General features: G+C 36.7%; 2 protein-coding genes across 10 annotated transcripts in view; one reads left to right on the top strand and one right to left on the bottom strand.

Annotated features, from left to right (window-relative positions):
- The window catches only part of dtnbp1a (dystrobrevin binding protein 1a), a 29,283-nt gene extending 15,180 nt beyond the window's left edge, over window positions 1–14,103 (top strand). For 2 of the 8 annotated variants that reach the window (XM_079836519.1, XM_079836521.1), the window contains exons 9-11: window positions 3,380–3,535; window positions 4,105–4,239; window positions 12,312–14,103. In XM_079836519.1, the coding sequence (XP_079692645.1) occupies window positions 3,380–3,535; window positions 4,105–4,239; window positions 12,312–12,601 (581 nt within the window). In that variant the 3' untranslated portion in view covers window positions 12,602–14,103. Of the gene's footprint in view, window positions 1–3,379; window positions 3,536–4,095; window positions 4,240–12,308 lie in introns of all 8 variants that reach the window. The other 6 variants (XM_079836518.1, XM_079836520.1, XM_079836515.1 and 3 more) reach the window with 3 other exon arrangements.
- Window positions 14,104–14,232: 129 nt separating this feature from the next.
- Window positions 14,233–23,420, bottom strand: part of jarid2a (jumonji and AT-rich interaction domain containing 2a) — a 41,158-nt gene continuing 31,970 nt past the window's right edge. Inside the window, exons 8-18 of one of the 2 annotated variants that reach the window (XM_079836512.1) lie at window positions 21,979–22,457; window positions 21,800–21,892; window positions 21,575–21,693; window positions 21,210–21,280; window positions 20,091–20,205; window positions 19,899–20,004; window positions 19,010–19,192; window positions 18,727–18,851; window positions 17,764–17,941; window positions 17,473–17,580; window positions 14,233–16,022 (exon numbers count right to left, since the gene is read on the bottom strand). In XM_079836512.1, the coding sequence (XP_079692638.1) occupies window positions 15,849–16,022; window positions 17,473–17,580; window positions 17,764–17,941; window positions 18,727–18,851; window positions 19,010–19,192; window positions 19,899–20,004; window positions 20,091–20,205; window positions 21,210–21,280; window positions 21,575–21,693; window positions 21,800–21,892; window positions 21,979–22,457 (1,751 nt within the window). In that variant the 3' untranslated portion in view covers window positions 14,233–15,848. The remainder of the gene's footprint in view (window positions 16,023–17,472; window positions 17,581–17,763; window positions 17,942–18,726; window positions 18,852–19,009; window positions 19,193–19,898; window positions 20,005–20,090; window positions 20,206–21,209; window positions 21,281–21,574; window positions 21,694–21,799; window positions 21,893–21,978; window positions 22,458–23,420) is intronic. The other variant, XM_079836513.1, reaches the window with a different exon arrangement.

Below are 23,420 nucleotides of genomic sequence, written 5' to 3'. Positions count from 1 at the left end.
CTGAACCTCAAGTGTATTAAGTAGAAAAAGTAACTATATTCATGGGGTATTAAGAACAATCCCAATCCCTTCACGGCCTCAACGTCAAAGCGGATAGGGAAAAATATAAATCTATTTCATGCCTTTAGAGCCCTCCAAATAAGTTAAGAAAGGTTGCATCTATTATAACTAATATATATGTTTGTGAGGTTCTTATCAGTCAAGATATGTGGCTGCTTTTGAATGGCTGTCAAAGGAGAAAGATGCTTTTCACAGCCAGATGGCGTCTACCAGCAGGAGCTAACAGGCCAAACCTTGACCCCTTGGTCAGTGCCATACTTAGATATGGCTGTGTCATTCATCATGTGAGTGAAATTTAAAAAGAGAATAATAAAGAAATGTAATGAAATTTCATGTTAGTAAGTAAAATGCATTGAATCTGCGCCATTGCAAGTTCCTTCTAATTCTAAAAGCATTAGCCTCCCCCTTAAAAACTAACTTGAATATATTCAATTTAAAAAGAGAACAGCCATTAAATAAGGTTGATGTCACAAATTTAGACTCGTCTATGCGAGGCTACATGTTGGAGTCAGTATGCATATATTTGCTATATTTTGCATATTTGTTTTCCTGTTACAGTAGTAATGAAAACCGAAAATGAAAACTGACGAGAATGCTTTTTGTGCACAAAAAACAAACAAAAATAACGACTTCATTCAACAATTTCTTCATGTCTGTGTCAGTCTCCTACGCTGTTGACGTAGTAAATCCAGTGGAGCGCTTCCGAGTTAAGTCAGAGCTACACCAGAATGCCGGCTTACCATTGACCGATGCTGTTCACATGAGCACCACATGTTTGTGATGCTGACGCAGGAGCTGACCAATGTAAACTGCATAGGAGACTGACACAGACGTGAAAATGTTTTTCAATAAAGTCTTTATTTTTGTTTGTTTTTTTGCGCACAAAAAGTATTCTCGTCGCTTCATAAAATTAAGGTTGAACCACTGGAGTCACGTTCTATTTTAGCGATATATTTACTACCTTTCTGGACTTGAAAGTGTTAATTGAATAGCTGTCTATGAAGGGGTCAGAGAGCTCTTGGATTTCATCAAAAATATCTTCATTTGTGTTCTGAAGATGAACGTCTTATGGGTTGGGAACGACATGAGGGTGAGTAATTAATGACAGAAATGTTTGGGTAAACTAACCCTTCAAAGTAGTTTCCTGAGGACATTAATACTTTTATTTACAAAGGATGCATTCAATTGCTCAAAGTGACAGGAAAGACATTTTTAATGTTACAAAAGACTTCTATGTCAAATAAATGCTGTTCTTTTAAAGTTTCTATTCAACAAAGAATCCTGGAATGGTTTCCACAAAAATATGAAGCAGCACAACGGTTTTCAACATTGGTAATAATAGTGACGCTATTATTGTGATAATAGTGACGCTGAAGACTTGAGTAATGGCTGCTGAAATAGAAACAATATTTTAACAGTCATTGTTAAATTGTAATAATATTTACCAATATTGATGTATTTTTGATTTAATAAATGCAGCCTTGGTTATCATAAGAGACTTCTTTCAAAAACAAAATAAAACAAAAACAATTACTGACAACTTTTGAATGGTAGTTTAAAATAAAGGAAATGCTTAGAAATATTCCCTTTTTTTATTTAAAAAAAGTTATTTGTCATTTACCTTCATACCAAAGTTTATATTAACATTTGCACATTTAAATTAGCATGGAATCAAAGCACAGGGATTTTTGTATTTTTACTGTAAAGAGATGGGATAATAAGGATTCTACTGTGAAATATTGATTTGACAAGCGTGAGGGGCTGAAGCAGGTTATTAGCGCAGGCGGCATCAGAGGAGCGTGTCAACCAGATATCATTGCTAATGTCATGAAAATACATGCATACATATTCAATTCATTTGAAATGTGCTTGCATCATCTTCATTTACATAGCCCACTTTTGTCAATGGACTCCTTTTCCTCACAATACACAGGATGACTGTAGACAAAGTCTGCTCTATATTTGATCTTGCTGTATGCTTGCTTGCACACATTAAAGGTTTCTCCAGCACAGAAGGCTATTGGTGACCATGTCTTGAAATATTTAGTCTTTATGGAGTTTTAGGGGAAATATTTTGCATATCACATTCTTGGTGGTCAAATCAACCTTTTATTCTGGAAGTTGCGTTTAGGCTGTGACACCATGAGCTTTGACAGGATGTTTGTACCGGATCTAACTATGCACGCATCACACCCATAAACACCGCAGATGGCGGCATTCAAATAGCATAGACAGACTTCCTGCTTTTTAGTGAAGTATGAACTTCCTGTGAAAGATAAAGAATTTATTTGCACATCTTGTAACACTCGCAATAAGCACACCCACTCTCGTGCCGCTCACACAATAGAAGCTTTGCATTTTCTGCCACCTCTTCTAGAAGAACATTACACGCTGCGGTAAGCTAGCATGCAGAAAATACATTTGTGTAGGATCTTCATTGTTGAGCTGTAGAAAACATGTTTGAAAATGTTAGATCTCAGAGGTTTGCATTAGCAAACTTGCAATGGTCTTGGAAAATGAATAAAAATGCATTTCATTCCAAAAATGTATAATTTTATTCAGCAAGGATGTATTAAATTGATCAAAAGTGACAGTAAAGACTTAATTGTAAAATAAAACAATTCAATTTCAAATAAATTATGCCCTTGTAAACTTTATATTCATCATATAATCCTGTGGGTTTCACAAAAATACTAAGCAGCATAGCCATTTTCAACTGATAATAATATTTTAGCACCGAATCAGCATATTAAAATGATTTCTGAAGGATCATGAGACTGTAGACCAGTGAAGAAATGGCTGCTGAAATTCAGCATGCAATCACATGATTAAATTACATTTTAAAATATATTAAAATACAAAAGAGTTATTGTAACTTATTGTAATATTTCGCAATATTACTGAATTTTGGAGCAAATAAATGCAGCGTTGGTAAGCACGAGGCATTTTTTTTTCGGAATAGTAGTTTTGACAATGTTGATGATATGTTGAGAATTATGAAAAGGATATTAGTAGAAGATTGTTATACCTTGATACAGCTGTGGCATCAGTAGGCAATGGCCATTCATATTGTAAATGCGTTTCTACTAAACTTTTTGATATGAACACAAACATACTTTGTTGTATGTCATTTTAATCTATGTGTAGTGAAAGTAAGTGTTATGTAATTGCTTTATGCAAGTGTTGTATGTTTCTACATTGATTCTCTGAGGGCGAATCCACTTCCCTTTCCATTTCATTTTATGCTTCCACCCCCCATCTCTCTCTCTCTTCTCTCTGTCATTTTGTAACCTACTTGGTGTTTTATGTCTCTCTTTAGCGGAGCTCGATACAGAACATGCCCAGAAAGTGCTGGAGATGGAGCATGTGCAGCAGGTCAAGCTAAAGGAACGACAGAAGTACTTTGAAGAAGCTTTTCAGCAAGACATGGAGCAGTACCTCTCCACAGGATACCTCCAGATCACGGATAGGAGAGGTCAGTTACCTATTTTATAAGGACCACTTCTGCACATACTAGTTCAAACACCTGAAATTGATTTGTAATGCTCTCATAAACACTATTCATATTTATTCGCCTCATGTAGTGCAATGCGTGGCTAATGGCAAATGTAAGACAATGTTTTAGCAGTCAAAATGCAGTTCTCTTTTTGATAGTAACCTTCAGGACACAGCAGTGAAACAGTCGGAATCACAGCCGCTCTATATGATGTGCTGCTCACGGCTCTGTCTTTCTCTTTATGAATATTTAAACGTGTTAAATGGAAGGTTAAAGAACATATGCAAGGATGTTGATGGTCTTCTCTTTTCTCTCTCCTGCCTTAATGCTGCCCTGATGTGTGAGGTATGGTTCCCCATGCATCCCCCCATTGTTCAGGGCATCATTTGTCAATTCATTAACTGTATTTTGTTGTGAAATCTGCTTCCTGAGCTAAATCTGCTGTTCTGTAGGTTTTAAAGCGATCAGCTGGTTTGGTGTTCGGGTTCACAAAGTGGAAGAAGTAATTGTGTTTTGTTTTCTTTCCTCTTCTGGGGCAGATCCAATAGGCAGTATGTCCTCAATGGAGGTGAACGTTGATCTGTTGGAACAAATGGATCTCACAGATGTGTCGGACCATGAGGCTCTCGATGTCTTCCTCAGCTCTGTAGGTGAAGAGAACTGCGCTCTGTCTCCTGACACAGGTCGGTTGTGCCTTTAATGTAACCTGATTTCATTTGTTTCTTGCTGCATTTATTATGGCGCTTACAGAGAAACACAAAACAAAGAACTACTGTGACGAATTCAGAATCAGAAACACAATCGGTTTTATTGCCCAAGTGTGCTCACTCACACAAGGAATTTGTTGTGGCATTGGAAATTGTGTTTCCTGTGTTGTACATAACAAATTTTTGTGTCTAGATAAGGACAACACATTCCTTGTGACAACTGTGTTCCTTTTAACTCAACCGGTGTGTTATTCCTCTTTACACAGAAAGTGTTGAAATCTTCAAATCTGTTATAGTTACAACATTTGAACAAAACTTGTTTGCAATAAAAACACAACATGTAGTTTATATAGAATTTATTAACCCTGCATGTACATAAAAAGTAAAATTTCAAACATTTTTGATTAGCAATTTAAAGGGTAACTTCAGTGAGTTAGCATTAGGCTTTGTATCAGTAGAAACCCGGTAGTATATTCAAATTATGGTACTTTCCCCCCTCATATCCCCCTGAGACGAGAGAATTATGCATTTTATTTCTGGAAAAATTCCTCCGATGATGCAAATATCGTCATTTTGCGTCATCAGAGGATTTTTTGGCCAGAGGCTAAAGACTACAGCCACTAGATGGAGCTGTTCCGCATGTTATCAACCCGCCCATAGGGGAGAGATTTCACGCACAGAATGTAAGACACAGACGGCCGTACAGACATTCATAACGGATCGATGCAGAGCAAAGTGAGTGTTTCAACTTTTCAATGAATTTCTGTGGTAGCTTAGCTTCCATATGCAATCTGAAAACGTGCCAGACTGGCGCTTAACGTTACCTCAGCTCTTCGTAAGGAATGAAATCTGACACTGCTGCGTCTGTGCTGTGACTTTCGTTCGGCTCACTCACACTTTATTGAAAAGACACGTTCAGTTTTTAATTGTAGTGTTTATTCTCTAACTGAGCGAAATGATTGTATTACTATGAAGATCAAAATGACGGTGTACGGAGTGGCCTCGTAGGGGAGCGAAGCAAGTGCATTCTGGGAGTTGTTGTCTTTCATCCACATGAGACAAAAATAAATGTTCTGTCTTTTCTCAGTCTAGAAGGCACCAAATTCAAAAATAATTTCACATTTCTACTGCATAAATGACCCAGTTTAAATACAAAGCTTAATGCTAAATCACTGAAGTTACCCTTTAAATGTTCATGTTGTTTGAGTGAAAGTGTTCTTGAAGAGTTAACGGATAATCTATAATGTCCCCCTGTAGTCAATCATTTAATTCCTTAAGACTCATCTTCGATCACCAAAATGACATATTTAAAAAATTGTCCCTGTGAAAAAACTTTCTTCATGCCTTAAAATAGCTTGAATGTAACCCTTGCTTCATGTAGCACACACTAGTGTTGTCACGATAATGGAATTTCTAACTTCGATACGGTACCTAAAAAAGTAGCGATATTCGATACCACGGGGGAAAGATGCTGCATATACCGTCAAATAGATATTTTTAATATAATTTCTTTTTTTGTCCTTCTATTGAAAGTCTAGGCGATTAAACATTTCTTCTGAAGAGATCACTTTATATGATAAAGCTTTTAAGGTTTTTCTCATATATAAACGTTGATCAATTATCATTACAATTATCTCACAAATATTTACTAACTAATTGTGTTGCAATAGCTACAGCACAAGGAAGCTTGATTTCAAATTGAATTTAAAAAGATGAGTAAACAGTAATTAAATAAGAACAAATAAACAAATGACTAACAATAGCACAAATAAATACAATAGAATAGAAGATACAAATTAAATACTTTCTTTTTTCAGGTAGGTCTAACAGTATTCAGGTAAGAAACTGAATTAAAAAAAACAAAGTAATCAAATTTAAAATAACATTGGATAATCTTCATTATAAAATATGAAATACAGATGAATCCATTAGAGTTTCACAAGTTAATCAGTCAAGAGCAGTAAGTGATCATTTGTCTTTTTGTAGTTTGAATAATAAATAACTGCTGTCCCTTTAAGACCCGACGCATGCATGGATCCCAAACACTCCTGTTTACGTTAATACTCACCAAGATGGACATTGAGAAATTTTTTGAGTGTATTTGACCATTAATAAGCTGGAAAAAGGAGCTAATTTTTGCCCTTGTATGTCAGAGGCGGCTTTATTACAGTATGTGTGTGTGCGCTTCAGATGCGAGCGCGAAATCTGCGGGAATGAGTAGAATTAACGTTATGTGCAATCCTGCACAAAATTCAGACCCGTCACGCCAACACAAACACGCAGTCATGAGGAAAAATCCAGCAGAACACGCGTTCGCCGTGCTTAGAGGGTTAACCTGAGAGGAGGCGGGTGCGTGTCAACTCGCTGTCCGTCGGAGAGGAAAGCGCGGCTGGTATCGATACTGTAGAAAAGGAATATCGTATCGTTTCAGATATTTCAGTATTGATACATATCGAAATATCGATATTTTTGACAACACTAGGTCACACGGACCATGAATATGCAAAATAGCCCCGCCTCCACTCACTCACACCAGCTCAGAGACTCACTCGGTCAACTTTACTCAAGTTACTGTAGTAAATGCTGCACAAAGGTATTGCACTTTACAGCGTTGGACACACAGCGGTAATTAATATGATTAGCCTTTTGCTTGACTGCGTTATCAAACAGCTAAAAATGTGTTGCTAATGTTACACAAACCACATTCCCGTTCACCATCTCAGTCTGCCTTCTAAAAATCTGCATCCTTATAAACGCTTTAAACATCATTGAACGTCAGTGGAGAAAGGCATCATCGCACCATCGTAATATACATCATATACATAATTAATTTGCTATTTTCCTTACCTCCATGCATCAAAGATATCCACCGATGATGAAAAGGTGAAGTGCGAGGAAACTTGCTCATTAGAAGTGACACAAGCAGCATTGTGATTGGATGACATTCAGTACGTTTACATGGACAACAATACTCCGATATTAATCTGATTAAGATCATACTCTGATTAAGAAACTACCATGTAACAGCAATTTCTAATTACCTTAATCCGGTTAAAGCCATACTCGAATTAAACAAAAATCGAATTAAGACATGTGGAGTATGCCTATTTTAGTCGCATTATCTAAGTGCATTGTAGACATGTGTAGGAGTTTTCGCCGCATTTTGTGACAGGACACACACACTAGGCACACACACCAGGCAAGTGCAGAGGGGAGGGCTTTGGGGGCTCGTATCAAAAGTATATAAAGTGCCCCTCTAAACAATCATCAATAATATTGTGACAAATAAAACAGAATTTGGATTATAATTAATATAACCGCGCATACAAAAAAGTAACAATGCGCTCAAATTCCCGTTTATCTTTTACGTATCTTTCAGTCTGAAATGTCGTTGCCATGACGTGTTGCTATGGTGCGTGACTGCGTGTCTTGCTTGACTGCTCACTCGGACACGGCCTCCTCTATATATTTTTTCTTTGTGTTGTAATAATTCTGCTCATTGTAAAAGTAAAATACAATAAGTTTGTATCTGTAATCCCAGATTCATAATTGTCTGCTTACAACAGCGGTCGGGAACCTCTAGGCTCGCGAGCCATATGGCCATTCAGTGAGCGCTTGTGGCTCGATGGCAGAAAAAAACAATCCAAACAATCACGATTTTGAAACCTTAATTTTCATCATTAATCAAAGCTATTATTCGAAATGTTGGCTGTCAAGAAGGAGGCAAGATGGGCAGTGTCTCTTAAAAAAAAACTGAAAGACACAATATATAATATTACAAAAAATAAAACTATATATATATAATTACATTAAAAAGTATAAAAGTCACTCGTTTTTATAAAGTCACACTGTCCAACAGTGACACCCGCAGGTAAAGTTACAGCGGGTTGCCTGAGCCCATTGATTTGAACAGACCTACGAAAGTCGCGCTATGATTGGACGACGGACAGCGTAGCGTGGCATGGGGACGTAATGACGTACTATTAATCGAGCTATGTTCTGTAACATGTAAAACGGGAACATGAACGTAATATTCTAAAAGCAACTCATGTAAACACCTTAATCAGAATATTGCCTTATTCAGAGTAAGGTCAATAATTAGATTACTGCTGTCCATGTAAACATAGTCAATTAGCACACATTTGACAGTTGCATTTTCTTTTTTAACACACATTTAACACAAAATGACAAAACGTATTAAAAAAGTCACAACAAATGTGTTAAGGAATAACATCCTTTTTGAGAGTATACTTAAAGGGTTAGTTCACCCCAAAATTTAAATAGTCATTAATTACTTACCCTCATGTCGTTCGTCACCCGTAAGACCTCCGTTCATCTTCAGAACACAAATGAAGATATTTTAGTTGAAATCCGATGGCTCAGAAAGGCCTCCATTGGCACAATGTTCTTTTCACTCTCAAGACCAATAAAAGGTACTAAAGACGTCGTTACAAAGTCCATCTCACTACAGTGGTTCTACAATAACTTCATGAAGCGACGAGAATAGTTTTTGTGCGCAAAAAAATGAAATAATGACTTACATGGTGATGACCGATTTCAAAACACTGGATCATGAAGCTTCGAAGCGTTATGAGTCAGCGAGTCGATGCAGCGGTTTGGATCGCCAAAGTCACGTGATTTCAGCAGTTTGGCGGTTTGACACGCGATCCGATTCATGATTCGACTCGCTGATTCATAATGCTTCGAAGCTTCATGATGCATTGTTTTGATATCGGTCATCAATATATAAGTCACTATTTAGTTTTTTTTGCGCACCAAAACTATTCTCTTCGCTTTATAAAGTTATTGTAGAACCACTGTAGTGAGATGGACTTTGTAACGACGTCTTTAGTACCTTTTAAGGGTCTTGAGAGTGAACCGTGCATTGTGCCAATGGAGGCCTTTCTGAGCCATCAGATTTAAACTAAAATATCTTAATTTGTGTTCCGAAGATGAACAGAGGTCTTACGGGTGTCGAACGACATGAGGGGAAGTAATTAATGACAGAATTTTCAGTTTTGGGTGAACTAACCCTTTAACATAAATTTGATTATTAATTACTGTATTATTTCAATAGTTGTTTAACTGGGTAAAGTAGGACAGTGGTGGTGCAGAGATGTTGTTTGATGTGTTGTTTGTCCAAATGAGTAGGTCCCATTCAAAAATGGAAAATTCAGTAGTGTCTCTTTTGTTGCTTATTTCCAGTTTTCCATCAAGAAAGCCATTTGGTGACACCAATATCATTGCTATAACAATCACAGCAGACACTGACACCACTGTCTGAAGAAACGACAAAAACAAACAGATTTGACCACTTTCCAGAATAACAGTGCAGACATTCCATCCTAAACAACAGATTTAAAAAAATCCTGGCGCAAGAATTCATAATAAAATGACTAAGCAACCACTGAATGGATGTAGCAAATTTGATTAACTCCTAAGTAGTACTGAGTTATTTGCTGATAAATAATTTTTTTTTTTTCATAATTTATGAAATACTTTTTTGTACTGTGTACTGTAATATATCAAAAACATCATACAGCTCAGATAGTCATGTGCTATATGTCATTTGAAAGGTGTCCCGGAGTGGAATACAACATGGAATACGAATGCGGTATTTATATCAAGTTTTCTCTTGTAACTTCATGAAAAATGCTCTGATTGTGGGAAAACTCACCATAATCTGTCACTTAAAGATATTCTCTCATGGAGTTATAACACATAAAACTGCACATGTAGCTAAGTAAAATCAAATGTAGTTTTCACGTGGTGTTTTACTCTTACAACTTCATGAAATATGCTCAGATCGTAGAAAATGGCCAATCATTAATTACAGTGGATGCTCTCTATTGAAATGAACCAAAATCAACATAATCCATTGCGTCGATCATGAGGTCCTGTTCCTCATGGAGGAACAAGAACTTTAAAAATGCCTTCCGGGTGTCAAGGGATGAACAAAAAGGCAATCTTGGTTCCAAATGCTGTAACTTTTGATTACTTTATGCTATCTCCACATAATTGTATCCAGATTCAGCTCACATATAGGGGAACTTCACCAAAAAAAGAATAACTACCTTATTTCCATCCCGAGTTATTGCATGTCAAATAAGAGAGAGATGTAAAAAAATTCCCTTGAGCACACTTTTTTTGCCTTTTATCAGTAGTTTCTCAGCATGAGAAAGTCCAAATGTAATGAAAATGTCTTACCTAAAGTTTTAAATCAAACGATAGCTACCTTTGGATCTCCTTGCTATATAGTTTTGGACAATGTTCCCTCTAATTTATTTTCTCGTTGAGCAAAACTTTTCTCTATTGGGCGGACATTTTGGTCACCTGAGCTAAAACATTCTTTATACCAAACCTGTACAGCATACGCAAAAACCCACAAAAAGTGGTTCCATCATGCAGTTATAACTTTAAAGCTGCAGTCCGTAACTTTTTGAGCTTAATAAACAGAACTGCATGTGTCTTGTGGAAGAACATTGCAGCCGGAGCTACTTCTCTCTGTTCATGTCTATGGCGAGTCACGCAGGGACTGTGCTCCTCCGCAGCAGTTCCTAACAGTCTGGTCTGAAATAGTCCCAATATAAACACTTATTATAAGTGTACCATAATGATTCAGGGTAAGACAAAAACACGATTTGGAAAATGGATTCATATTGTTCTTTCTCATCATATAATTTTTATAAATCTTGAACACAAAAAAAAGTTACGGACAGCAGCTTTAATGTGTAATTTCTATTTTATTTAACCCTTTATGTAATTTAGTGATGCATTAAATTTTTTTTAAAGCAGTTAATTCAGAAGTCACTAAATTAAGCACATTTAAAAAAAATTTTACAATGCTGGTTTTTTTTACCAAGAAATACTATTAAAAATCTCCCCCAAAACAAATATAATATGATTATATATAATATTTAAAAAAATATAAAATGAAAAAAATTAAGCAGTTACACTGAGATTGTTTTTATTGGCAACAGGCAGCATTAAACCATCAAACTTAAATGTTTGTTTATTGCTTATGAATTTCCAAGATTTTCTATATCAGGTTTTTTATTTTATTTTTTACTTTTTAATGGCAAGGATCCAAAAAAAATCACCTTGTGAGATAAATTATTTATTAGGCTTACAATATAATATAATTATAAACAGCCTATAATATAATATACAAACTAATTGAAGTATTTAAACTGATATATTATATATAAAAACAACTGAAGTAATTAAATAGATCTAATAGCTAAATATGTTCAAGGGAACATGTGGACTCTTTTATCTAAACATCCCTGAAACCCAAACCACACACAGATCTATTTAAACTGAAGTGTGTTACTGAGGTGTTTAGAGTTTGCACACTTGTGGTGGGTTCTATAAATGTCTGTTTTGTTACCGTGCACCTCATCCGTTATTTCCACCACTTAATCAAGCCACTCTTCTTTAAAACATGACGACGTTCTATTTCACGTCTTTGCGTTTCACGTTGCCTCTCATATTGAGATTTGGACCGCAAACACGACTCACTGCTGCTCGCATGCGACATAAATCTCTCTATGAAACCGCAATTACCTGTTCTAACACTATAGCGATACTAACTCTATAGCGGTTGGACAGAGCACTGCAATTATTTCTCATTTAAACTACAATCAAATGGATTTCTTCCCTCATTTCGCGTCTGCGTCTACCGTCTGCGCGGCATTGGTTTTGGAGTTATGAGTCTTTACTTTTGTGTATGTCACTCAGAAAAAAGCCTTCAGGGCTTAAGGGTTAAAGATCTTTGCATTTGTAATATTCTGGTTAATTTGGTAGTTTTCAAGTTTTACCTTATTAAAGCCATTGCACAAAACACTGAAGATATTTCCTCTAGGTCAGAGCAGAAAATGCAAGAAGAAAGTGCAGATTTTGTGCTGAAATGACTGTGAACACACAAGACTCTCACTGTGTCGCTCATGGCATGGAAGTATTCAGGGTCGTGACTGCACTTTAGTGCTAATTAATATTCGGAAATAGATGGTGTGACATATTTTAACCTTGTTCTATCTGTTCAGCAGGTGGCCCAGCTCTGGAACCTGGCTCATCCCCATCAGACTTCAGCCTGAAAGTGCCCTCACAGACAGAGCAGCGGCAGACCGTCTCCTCCATCTCTTCCTCCTGCACTGACACCATCAGCGGCGTGACAGAGGGTCCGGATGAAGAGGATGGCAGTGAGGAAAGCAGCAGCGGAGATTCCCCACTGGTCCAGTCAGATGAAGAGGAGGTACATGCTGACACAGCCCTCATGGGCCTCCCAGAAACAGAGCCGCTCAAAAGCTCAGACGACAGCGACACGCAGGCCCCCTAGTGGCCGCGCAGGGGGGGAGACGCACTCGCTCAAGTTGGTTTCTGGAGATGAAAACCTGTTTTACATCGGTGCCCAGACAGGAGTGCTGATATAAGTCCAGCCAGATATTTCTTCATGGCTTAATGTGACACTTTGAGAGGAAGGTTTTGGAGCCTTGTAGAACACTGTTTGTGCTCAGCCTTGAGAGCAGCTCTTTCAGACTGTTTGCACTGTGATTTTTTTTGTTTTTTGTTTCATTCTTTCCCAATACAAATAAACCAACACAATGTATGATACAATTCTTCGTATTACCTGCTGCATCGGAATTGTATAGAAAGTAATAAACATTTTACAGTGTTCCCGCTAATATCACTGATGTATGTTGCATGAGTTTGTAATGCAAAGCTCATTTTTGAGCTGATTGAAATAAAATATACCTTGAAATAAGATGGGCCTCATGGACATTCTCAGTGAAGGACTGATATTTCTATTCATAGTGATCTAAAGACAATATCTTCCACCAAAGATTTCGCAGTCTCTGGTATAAAAATAGCTAGGAACATTTGGACCATCTGTGGTTGCAGAATTTACAGGCTCCCTGTACAGCAAGCTGTTGCTCTGAAACCCTGTTACCACTGGGGAAAAATACTGAATTATCACGGTACCTGCAGTGAGAATCAGGGTTTAAAAGGAAGAGTATAGTCTGACTGCATGGGTTTTGATAAGGAATGTTAAGAACTAGGATTGTTCTGCCGTTATTAGTGATGTACACTACCGTTCAAAAGTTTGGGGTCGGCACAATTTTTTAATGCTTACGGTTTTAATTCCAATTCTTTTAAATTTAATAATTTAATTACTTATGCTCACCAAGGCTGCATTTATTTAAAAAAAAAAAAAATTGTATTGTAAAATATTGTTACCACTTAAAGTAACTGTTTTCTATTTTAATATGGCATTTATTCCTGTGATGGCAAAGCTGCATTTTAAGTATCATAAATAGATTTTATTAGATTTATTACTAGCATTTATTAGATTTTTTTTAAAACAGTCTGTACTGTCACTTTTGATTAAATTTTTTTTTTTTTGCTGAATTAAAGTATTAATTTCTTTTAAAAAAAAGTTACTTACCCAAAACTTCTGAACGTTAGTTCTAAATACATATTCAAATATACAACACCGCATTTGATAACATTAGAAGTATTTTTATTGGTAGTTCATGTTGACTAAAGCATTTATCAATGTTCATTTCAACATACACTAATGCATTATTAAAATCAAAAGTTATATTTGTTAGTATTATTTAAGAACCTGCGCTAACATGCACGATGAACAGTTGCATTATTTTAGATTTTTGTATCGGCTTATTTCTCTTTTTTTACATTTAGATCAATTGTCATATGTTCAAAGTTAATCTTTAAAAACATTAACTTAATAGCTGTTAAAATGTAACCTTCAAATCTAAAAAAAATTGATAACTTTTTCATACTGTACATCATAATTTTGTGATGCCTAAAAAAGCATTTAAAATGAATCATTTTGTCAAATAAAATATTGATTTTGTGCATTTCATCAGTTATTGGCCTTAACACCAAAATAGTCACCGTTTGGTAATGTAATGTCTGTGCATCTCCACAAAGAACATGAGGCCAGTACATTTTTGGAAGGATTGACAAGTGATTTATTTATTAAAACAAAAGTAAAAAAAAAAAAAGTAACCAAAAATCTCCACTGGACTGGAGGACTGAGTAACAGTGCATATAAATAAACAGTACAAGGATCAGGAGGATTACTGTATAAAATAGGGTGAAAAGGATAACCAAAAGGAGAGGAAAAAAAAATTATTAAGGCCATAAAAAGTATACAACCACATTTTGGAAACACCGTTCAGTTTTATTTTAACCTTAAATACAAGTCTGTCATTTGGAAAGGGGCGACTACCATGTTTGATTACAGGACTTTGATACAGTCAGTGCAATGGGTAGCTAGGCCTACGACATGGTTTACTTTTGGGTAAAAGATTTTTCCTTTCGAATAAAAAAAGTAAAGCTAAAAAACTAGGGATCACCACTATGACATACTTCTCAGTGATTTAAGCAGCACTTATTTTTTGTATGTTTTTTGTAGCAACCCTGTTAACATCTAATTTATATCGATGAAGAAACCAATGTAGAAGTAAGGCTTTTTCTTCATCTCGACTTTCTCATCCAAACCCCTAGAGACCCGAACTCAAAGGCTCAATTTACTGGCATATAAACATATTTGGGGCTTTTTTTGTTGTTGTTGTTAGATATTAGTATCATTTTGCAATAATATTCTATGAAAACAAAATAATATTTAAAGATTTGATTCCTAATGGCAGAACAGGTTTCAAGAAACACTGGTAACCAATTACAAATATAAAGTCGGGGGGACAAAAGTTTGTGGGATAAAAGGGAAAGTGCATTTACAATTGAAATAGTAACTTTAAAAACAAGTACAAACTGCCTTCTTCATTAAACTTGTTATTTGTACTCCAAAGATTTTTAGTAAAAGGCCTCAAAATGTGCTTTTAAAAGTGGGGAATCTCCAGGTGGGAATTCGCGAAGGAATCGGTGCTGTCAGAAACGATTACGGGCTCCTTGACGTGTCAGATCTATGTAAAAGTGTCAAGCTTGTACACTTTCTTTTCGTAGCTGTAGAACCGAAATGCCAGGAACTACGATACATGTACCGTGTGACGTGTCGGCTGCAATCTTACATGTTCGCTCTTGTTCCTGACAGCATTAAGACGTAATAAACATGAGCCCAAGAGACAAACAGGCTGTAAGGGTGATGGAGAAAAGTGTCACTACAGCACCAGTTAAACACAAATGATAGGAATAGTATAGGATATATTTATATCTATGTATACGCATATCTATACTCGATTTAATGCTAAAACAACCCGGAAATACTCATCTAAAAACCAATCTCAATACTAGTGCAAAATGTTTCGTGCTTGTTGAATGAGACCCAATAGTCTTATGTCAGGTGCCCCAAACAGTTGTGTATTCGCCCCCTTGAATTTGTCGCAAAACACGATGTAACATTTAACCTCCGTACATTCAATATATTGGACTAACCAGCCAGTAACTACATGTATCTGTCATACAAAAATGCAATATAACACCTTGTTGTATTGATATTATACACTAGGTACAAAGAGTATTGAAGAGTGTTTGTACACAAGTATTAGGAACACCTGATATAAAAGGAGACCCGGAGGAATGTCGCTGACGGTCTGGTCTGGTTAGGAGCGGCCGCTGCTTTTAGTGGCAGAGCTGGACAGGGGGACCAGTGCGGAGCTCTTGTTTCTGGGGCTTCGTTTTGCTGGTGTCTTGCTGGGGCCGACGGCTTTCTGCTTCACTCCTCCCTTCTCCAGTGCTCTGCCACACACTCGATTTACCAGATTGTTGATCTGCTCCTGTGCAAAATAGCGTGGGATGATTGATGTTACACATTTACTTTGAGACATTAATGTAAACGGATGTACCAGAATAGCATATTCATAATCTGCAGTATACGCAGAATACTTAAAATACAATGCAATGAAATATCTTTTTTTTTAAAACATTGTTATTCATTATTAGACTGCCAAAAATGTTCACAAAATGTTTTATTGTATTTTTTTCTTTCCACTGGCTGATTTTAACATGGAATGGAATGAAGTCTTGTGACAACAATAAATTGAAACTAGTGATCCAACAGTATAAAATTGATGATCGATATTCAATTTCAATACTATTTTGGTTAATGGTGCAGTGTGTAGTATTTATGAGGATCTATAGACAGAAATGCAATATCATATACATAATTATGTTTTCAGTGGTGTTTAAAGACCTTACATAATGTGCCGTTATGTTTTTATTACCTTAGAAAGAGCCATTTTTATCTACATACACCACGCGTCCCCTTACAGTGAAATCGTCATTTTGCGCCGCCATGTTTCTACAGTAGCCCTAAACGGACAAACTGCTCTACAGAGAGCTAGCTACTCCCTGCTGTCTCAGACGACGACATCTTTGTCCTGTGTCGGCCACCGTAGCTTCTCTATGTGCTTCGAAAGGGAGGGGTGAACAGTTGCAATTCGCAACCTCTAATGCCGCTAAAATCTTTAAATAAATGAATTACTACAAGTAAATTTATGCATTACAACATTATAATGTTCAGTATGAAATTGTATATTCATTTTTAGATTTGCATTGTGTTAATACATTTATATTTTTATTTATTTATTTTAAATGTAAAAATCAAGGAAATGAACATGCACACTACTGTTTAAAAGTCTTGGATCAGTCAAATTTGTCCTATTTTTTTATAAAGAAATTAATGTTTTTATTCAGCAAGGGTACATTAAATTGAGCAAAAGTGACAGTAAAGACATTTACATTGTTACAAAAGAGTTATATTTCAAATAAATGCTGTTTTGTTTGAACTTTCTTTAAGACATGTAGCAAATCAGCATATTAAAATGATTTCTGAAGGATCATGTGATGCTGAAGACTGGAGAAATTATGCTGAAAATTCCGCTTTGCCAATAAATGTGCATTTTTTAGAAGAAAAAAATTTAAAATACAAAACAGCAAAAATATTTCTCAATGTTACCATTTTCACTGTATTTTTGATCAAATAAATGCAGCCTTGGTAAGCATATGAGACTGCTTTTAAAAATATTTTTTAAATCTTACCGACACAACAATAGTGTATAATGAAACAAAACAATCTACAATGATTGATTTTAGTTTCTATTTAGTTTACTATTAATATGATTTCATTTTACACACTACTTGCAAAAAGTAGACAGTTATTTCGACTGCAGACGGTACAGTTAATTCTATTCCAAACGTATCAATACACTGCATACATCAAAGTACCTCAGTGTAACGAAACATCATCTTAAGACCGCGGGGGGACCTGCGCTTCTGGATGTATCGAAGAGCACATTCCAGACAGAAAACCACATTATCACTCTCATGAACAACCTGTAAAAGAAGACACAGGGAGAGAGTACAGCATTAGTGCTAATAAGACTTAGAACAATTAGCCTGGGGAAATTCCTTCATAATTTAAGACAGACCACTCACTTAGTAAAAGGTACTTCAACTCGTGGTTATTCCTTCACACATATGTAGAATATAAAGTGAGGAGTATTATTGTACATTTACCATGGAGAGGTAACACAGATGCTGGCACACTTGGCAGCGTCGGTCAGCCGTGTCTTCTGTAAATCTCAAGCGTTGCTGCTTCTTCTTGTCTGCATGAGACTCGCAGTGTGCGCCATAGCGTGCAGACAGACGGAGCCCGGCCTCGAACAGATCCATGCGCTGGCTAATCTCTGCATCCCTGAAAGTACGGAACAGAAATGTATGGACAGTTTCTGAGATTCAGCCTCAACTAGCACTTAAAGATCTTTTAATTCTCACTATTAATTTTTAATAACACTGTTAAATGTCATTTTTAGCAAATCTCAAAATGAATAAACATTTTTCAAAAGTTACATTAGAACGTTGTGATACCTTAATTTGCTTGAAACATGTAAAACTGTACATTTTTGATTGTACAAATATATATATATACACACATACATATATATATATATATATATATATATACACACACACACTATATACATACACAATTTACAGGTTTATCTGTATCTGCTATTTTATTATCATTGTTATATTATAACAGTTTGTTAATATTTTGAATTAGATTTTATTTTTATATTGTTCTGTTTTTGTAATTTAGTTTTTGTCTTTTTATAGATTTTTTTAATGTCTATGTAGTTACTAATACATTTTTAGTTTATTTAGTTTAAATTAAAATGACTTGAAAAGGAGAAATGTTGAAATAAAATAAGCTTAAGTTTTTTATTTCATGATTTCATGATTTTAATTTTTGTTTTACTTAACGGTAATAACACGGATCTGTATCAGAAAGATACAAATATGAATTTTAATTATGTCGGTTGTCATTTTTGAAAATCTTAATTCATCTGTTGCTCCATATCTTCTTCCTCCATAATACAATCAGCTCAACCAACCTCAGTGCAATGGTCATCAAAGTAGGACATTCGACTATGGGTGAGTTTCTGCCAATTGAACTCACAGGATTCGTTTCAGACAGACCTGAGATCTCTGATGAGACTGGAGACTGCATTCATGAGCTGCTTGTTGTCCCGCTCAGAAGTAGCGATCTGGTAGAGCAGTTTCTCTGTGGAGAAAGGCTCCTCTATACGACGCCGTTTAAGGTCCTGCAAAGCAAACACGACACACGAGCGTGAAAGTCAGAGGAAGCGCCATAATCCCACAGGACTTAGGCAAAACCTCACTTACAAAAATACAGCTCTATTTGAGTTAAACCAAGCCCAGTTCCAGCTGGCTTTGTCCATCCGTGCGTCGAGTCTCTCACCTTAGCTGCCTCGTAGCCCAGTTTCATCCACTGGGGGTTGGCGAAGTGCACTGTCTCAGAGACACTGTAGCCACAACACACCTTAGACACAAAGGTTCCTGGGAAACATACCATGAACTGACCACTCTGTTGCACTGTCCGGTACACTTTCACCCCCTTTCGACGGAGCACCTCGGGAGAAATCTGTCATGAAGATGACGAGACAAAAGTGAAATGATCACGTGAACATCCCGTCAAACCACATTCTCATTTTCATTACAGAATGACAGTGAATTTAATGGGACAGTTAAAAAAAAATGAAATTGAGCTACCTACAGAACATAAACGATGATATTTTGAAGAAGAAAAAAATCTGTTGGTTTTTTTTGTCCATACAATGAAAGTCAGTTGAGTCCAGAAAATTTGAATTGCCATACATTTTTTAGTTTTCTACAGAACACAAAAGATGATATTTTGAAAAATGTCTCCATTAAAGGAAAGTCAATGGGGTCCAATGTTGTTTAGGGTCCCATTTACTTTCATTATATGGATACAAACCGTTATTCAAAATATCTTCTTTTGTGTTCCACAGAAGAAAGAAAGTCAAACAAAGACATGAGGGTGAGTAAATGATGACAAATGTACATTTTTGGGTGAACTATCCCTTTAAGAGAAACCTAAGCAGTGTTGAAGTAGGTAACACTTTATTTTAAGGTGTCCATGTTACAGTGTAATCATACATCTAAGTACAGCGTAATAATAATTAACTATATGATATGTACTTACTATAGGGTTAGGATTAGGGTGTTGTTTAGAGCTAGTTGCAGTTTCTACTACAGTAACTACATGTAACGTGTAACAATGACACTGTCAAATAAAGTGTTACCCAGAATCAATGTTCAACTCTCACCATAATGTTCCTCTCTAGCATTTCCAGCCCTGGAGTGCCATTAGCCTGTAGCAGTGTGTGTACTACTTTATCAAGTTTTGATTTCTCTTCAGCTGGAATACAGTACCTGAAGAAAAGAGACATATTTATTATGCCATTGGGTTCAGTTTATACCAGCTTCAAAGGATGACAACAAACTCTTTAAACTCTTACCAAATGCAGTCAGCACCAGTGTGTAGGTAATCGATATATGGAAGGCTGTTCTGGTCCCGACACCAGCATGAGGTAGAAAAGACCATGCCTATGTTCAGCCAGGGTATGGTTACTCCTTCATGCAAACAAAAACAGAACACACTGAATGTCTACAGCTTTGCTAGCAGATCAAATATTCAAACCATTCTGAATGATCTGGTATAGGAATATAATTTAAAGGATTAGTTCACTTCAAAATGAACATTTCCTGATATTTAACTCACCCCCGTCTCATCCAAGATCTTTATGTCTTTCTTTCTTCAGTCAAAAAGAAAATACGTTTTTTGAGGAAAACATTCCAGGATTTTTCTTCACATGATGGTTTTCAATTGCAACCAAAATGGTCCAAATCAATGCGGTTTCAAAGCGCCTCAGAGACTCGATCCCAGACGAGGAATAGGGTCTTCTCTAGCGAAAGGATCAGTCATTAAAAAAATAAATAAATGAATATACTTTTTAACCTAAATTGCTCATCTTGCGCTGCCCTGTAGTGAAAACGTCACTAGGCGGTATTTACAAAGCGCACATGCAAAGACTAATACAAACACCCTATAACAAACAAAAAAATGTTGGCCGATTTTGAAGTTGAAGAGTGAGTGTTTTTTTGGTAAAGGGCGTTTGTATTAGTCCTCGCACGTTTGGTTGGGGCGGTACTTTCGCCTACATCAATGTGGTGGCGCAATCACTGGCGGCGCAAGATGAGCAATTTAGGTTAAAAAGTATATTAATTTGTAAATTTTTTTTGAAAATGACCGATCGTTTCGCTAGATAAGACCCTATTCCTCGTCTGGGATCGTGCAGAGTCCTTGAAGCCCTTCAAAGCGCTTTGAAACTGCATTGATTTGAGTTGCAATTGAAAACCATTATGTGAAGAAAAATCCTGAAATGTTTTCCTCAAAAAAACTATTTTCTTTTCGACTGAAGAAAGAAAGACATAAACATCTTGGATGAGAATGGAGTGAGTAAAATATCAGGAAATATTCATTTTAAAGTAAACTAATCCTTTAACTCATGATCATCGAGGTGTTTTATTGCAAACGCATGGAAGTTTCATTTTTCAGGAAAAGCTCGGGACGTTACCTGGCACAGCACCAAGATGACGTAAGATGGATCCTGAGTTATTGGAAAGGACAGTGAGATTCCATCCATGCCTTGAGTACAAGACAAACAAATCAAATGCATGCAAACAATATTTAATGCACAGAAATGTTTTAATGAAAAACATTTTTTATTATCAAAATGATTAATGATTTTTTATACTATACATTATAATGTTGAGATGCATGAATTTACTTTAAATTATTTATTATAGTGTCTAATTAATAAAAAAAACATCAGTGTTCTAAAATGAAAATTGTATATAAATAATATACTTAAAATAAAAATATAGTTGGTAACTGATACCTGACGCATTAAATAATGTTAACATTTTTCTAAACCCTTACTTTGAAAATGGCTCAGACTTGCCCACAGGAAATCCACTCCCATGAGTCTTTGTGTCAACTCTCCCACAGTGCACAGCAACATGGCTTTCCTTTTCCTCAACCAATCTCCAGTACTCTTTCTGTAGCAACAGAGTTGGAAGAGGGCATAACATGACAGGAACAAATAAAAAAAAACTGATTCCTGCTCATCAAAGAGAACTACAGCTTGTCCACATGAATATATACCTCAACTTCAGCAGTGTCTGGCTCTTTGCTGAAGCACATGTTCATAGTATTCCTGGCTGCCCTGTAGAATGTTGTCAAAGAGAACGATTTCCCCTGAGAATAACAGACAAACACTGAACATCTACAAAAATGTTTAAAATATAATCGTATACATGCATCCCAAAGGTAAGCAGATATACCCTGTATATGCACTTGTGTTGTTCATTTGTCACCCCTTCTTCCTCCCCTCTCTTCTCTAGTCTTCGCTGCCGGGTGGTTTTCGCCGTGGGATCCAGCTCTCTGAGGTGCTCGCGTGCTCCGCTCCGGTGCAATGCTCCGTTCACCAGCCCATTTTTGGGCTCGCAGCGTGGAAGCAGAAGAGCGGCATGCTGGGATATGTCTCCCTGGCCCTCTAGGGGCCCACTTCTTCTCTCCAGGGTGTCCTTCTCTGCCATCACTTCCTTCTCCAACTGTGTCCTCTGGGCTGGTGACAGGGAGTCGTAAGAGAGCAGGTACTGGCAGTACGCCTCCTGGAGCTTGGCCAGCCGATCTTGAGCCGAGCGTGGGATGCCCAGGAGATCGGCGAGCCGGCCCCACGTCTTCAGGTCTGACACCTGCTGCATGCCCCCCATCTCATTAAGGATCTGGAAGAATCTGGCCAGGTCAAGCTCGCAGCCGCCTAACAGGAAGCAAATAGGTCACTAGATATTGCGGTCCCTTTAATTTTGCTTCACTTTTATCTCTAAATGTGTGCACACACCGCCCATTAGTCACAGGCATTCAAACAGCTCACATTAGTGCCAGGCTGGTCACTGTTTAAGTGGCACATTGAAACTAAAGAAGGATTTGAGGTTGGCACGAAGGCAGCAGTGCTGAGGATTTCCGCCATTCAGTCAACATGAGGCCAGACTGAGCCGTCTATCTGAGTCTTGGCTCTAGCCGCACTGTGTAATCTCATCAAAGGAAGCTGCCCTCGCAAACATGAGCTCACTAATCTGTCCGAACTGGACAGGTCTGACCAATAGATATCCATTTAAAATCGTGCATCCTACTTATCTGAATGTTAATACAGTTTAAAACACACCTCTTACTGTCTGAGCGAACACATGAGTCTAATTAACTTTACCAGAAGCTTGGATTTAACAGAGACTTTGATGTTATGCAATATAAGTATGAATATAGCAGGCCCTGTGCAATATGTTATGCCTTTGACCAGTATTAGGAAAGCTATTTTGAAAATGCAGCTTCTAACTACATGCAAATCTGAATTTGTGGTAGTTTAACTGCTAGTAACAAAAGCAGCTAACTACACTGCAGTTTCTTAAAGGGATAGTTCACCCAAAAATGACAATTCTGTCATCCTTTACTCACCCTCAAGCTGTTCCAAACCTGTATAAAGTTCTGCTGAACAAAATGGAAGATATTTGGAAGAACCAAGTAGTAGATTTGGGTGAACTATCCCTTTAACGAGGCAAATGTTTTTAAGTTAGTTTTTAAGGTAGTTTTTAAATGAATGTAATTTAACGTGATGATATAATTAAATCAGATTTTCTGGCACCATAAATAGGGTTTTGTTATGAATAAACATCTTATTTGGGGTGACAACGTTTAACTTAAACCAATAAATTCACTCTAAACAACC

This window comes from Gobio gobio (assembly GCF_949357685.1).
Source record: "Gobio gobio genome assembly, chromosome: 15".
Classification (NCBI taxonomy): Eukaryota; Metazoa; Chordata; class Actinopteri; order Cypriniformes; family Gobionidae; genus Gobio; species Gobio gobio.
This window is presented reverse-complemented; position numbering and strand designations above follow the sequence as displayed.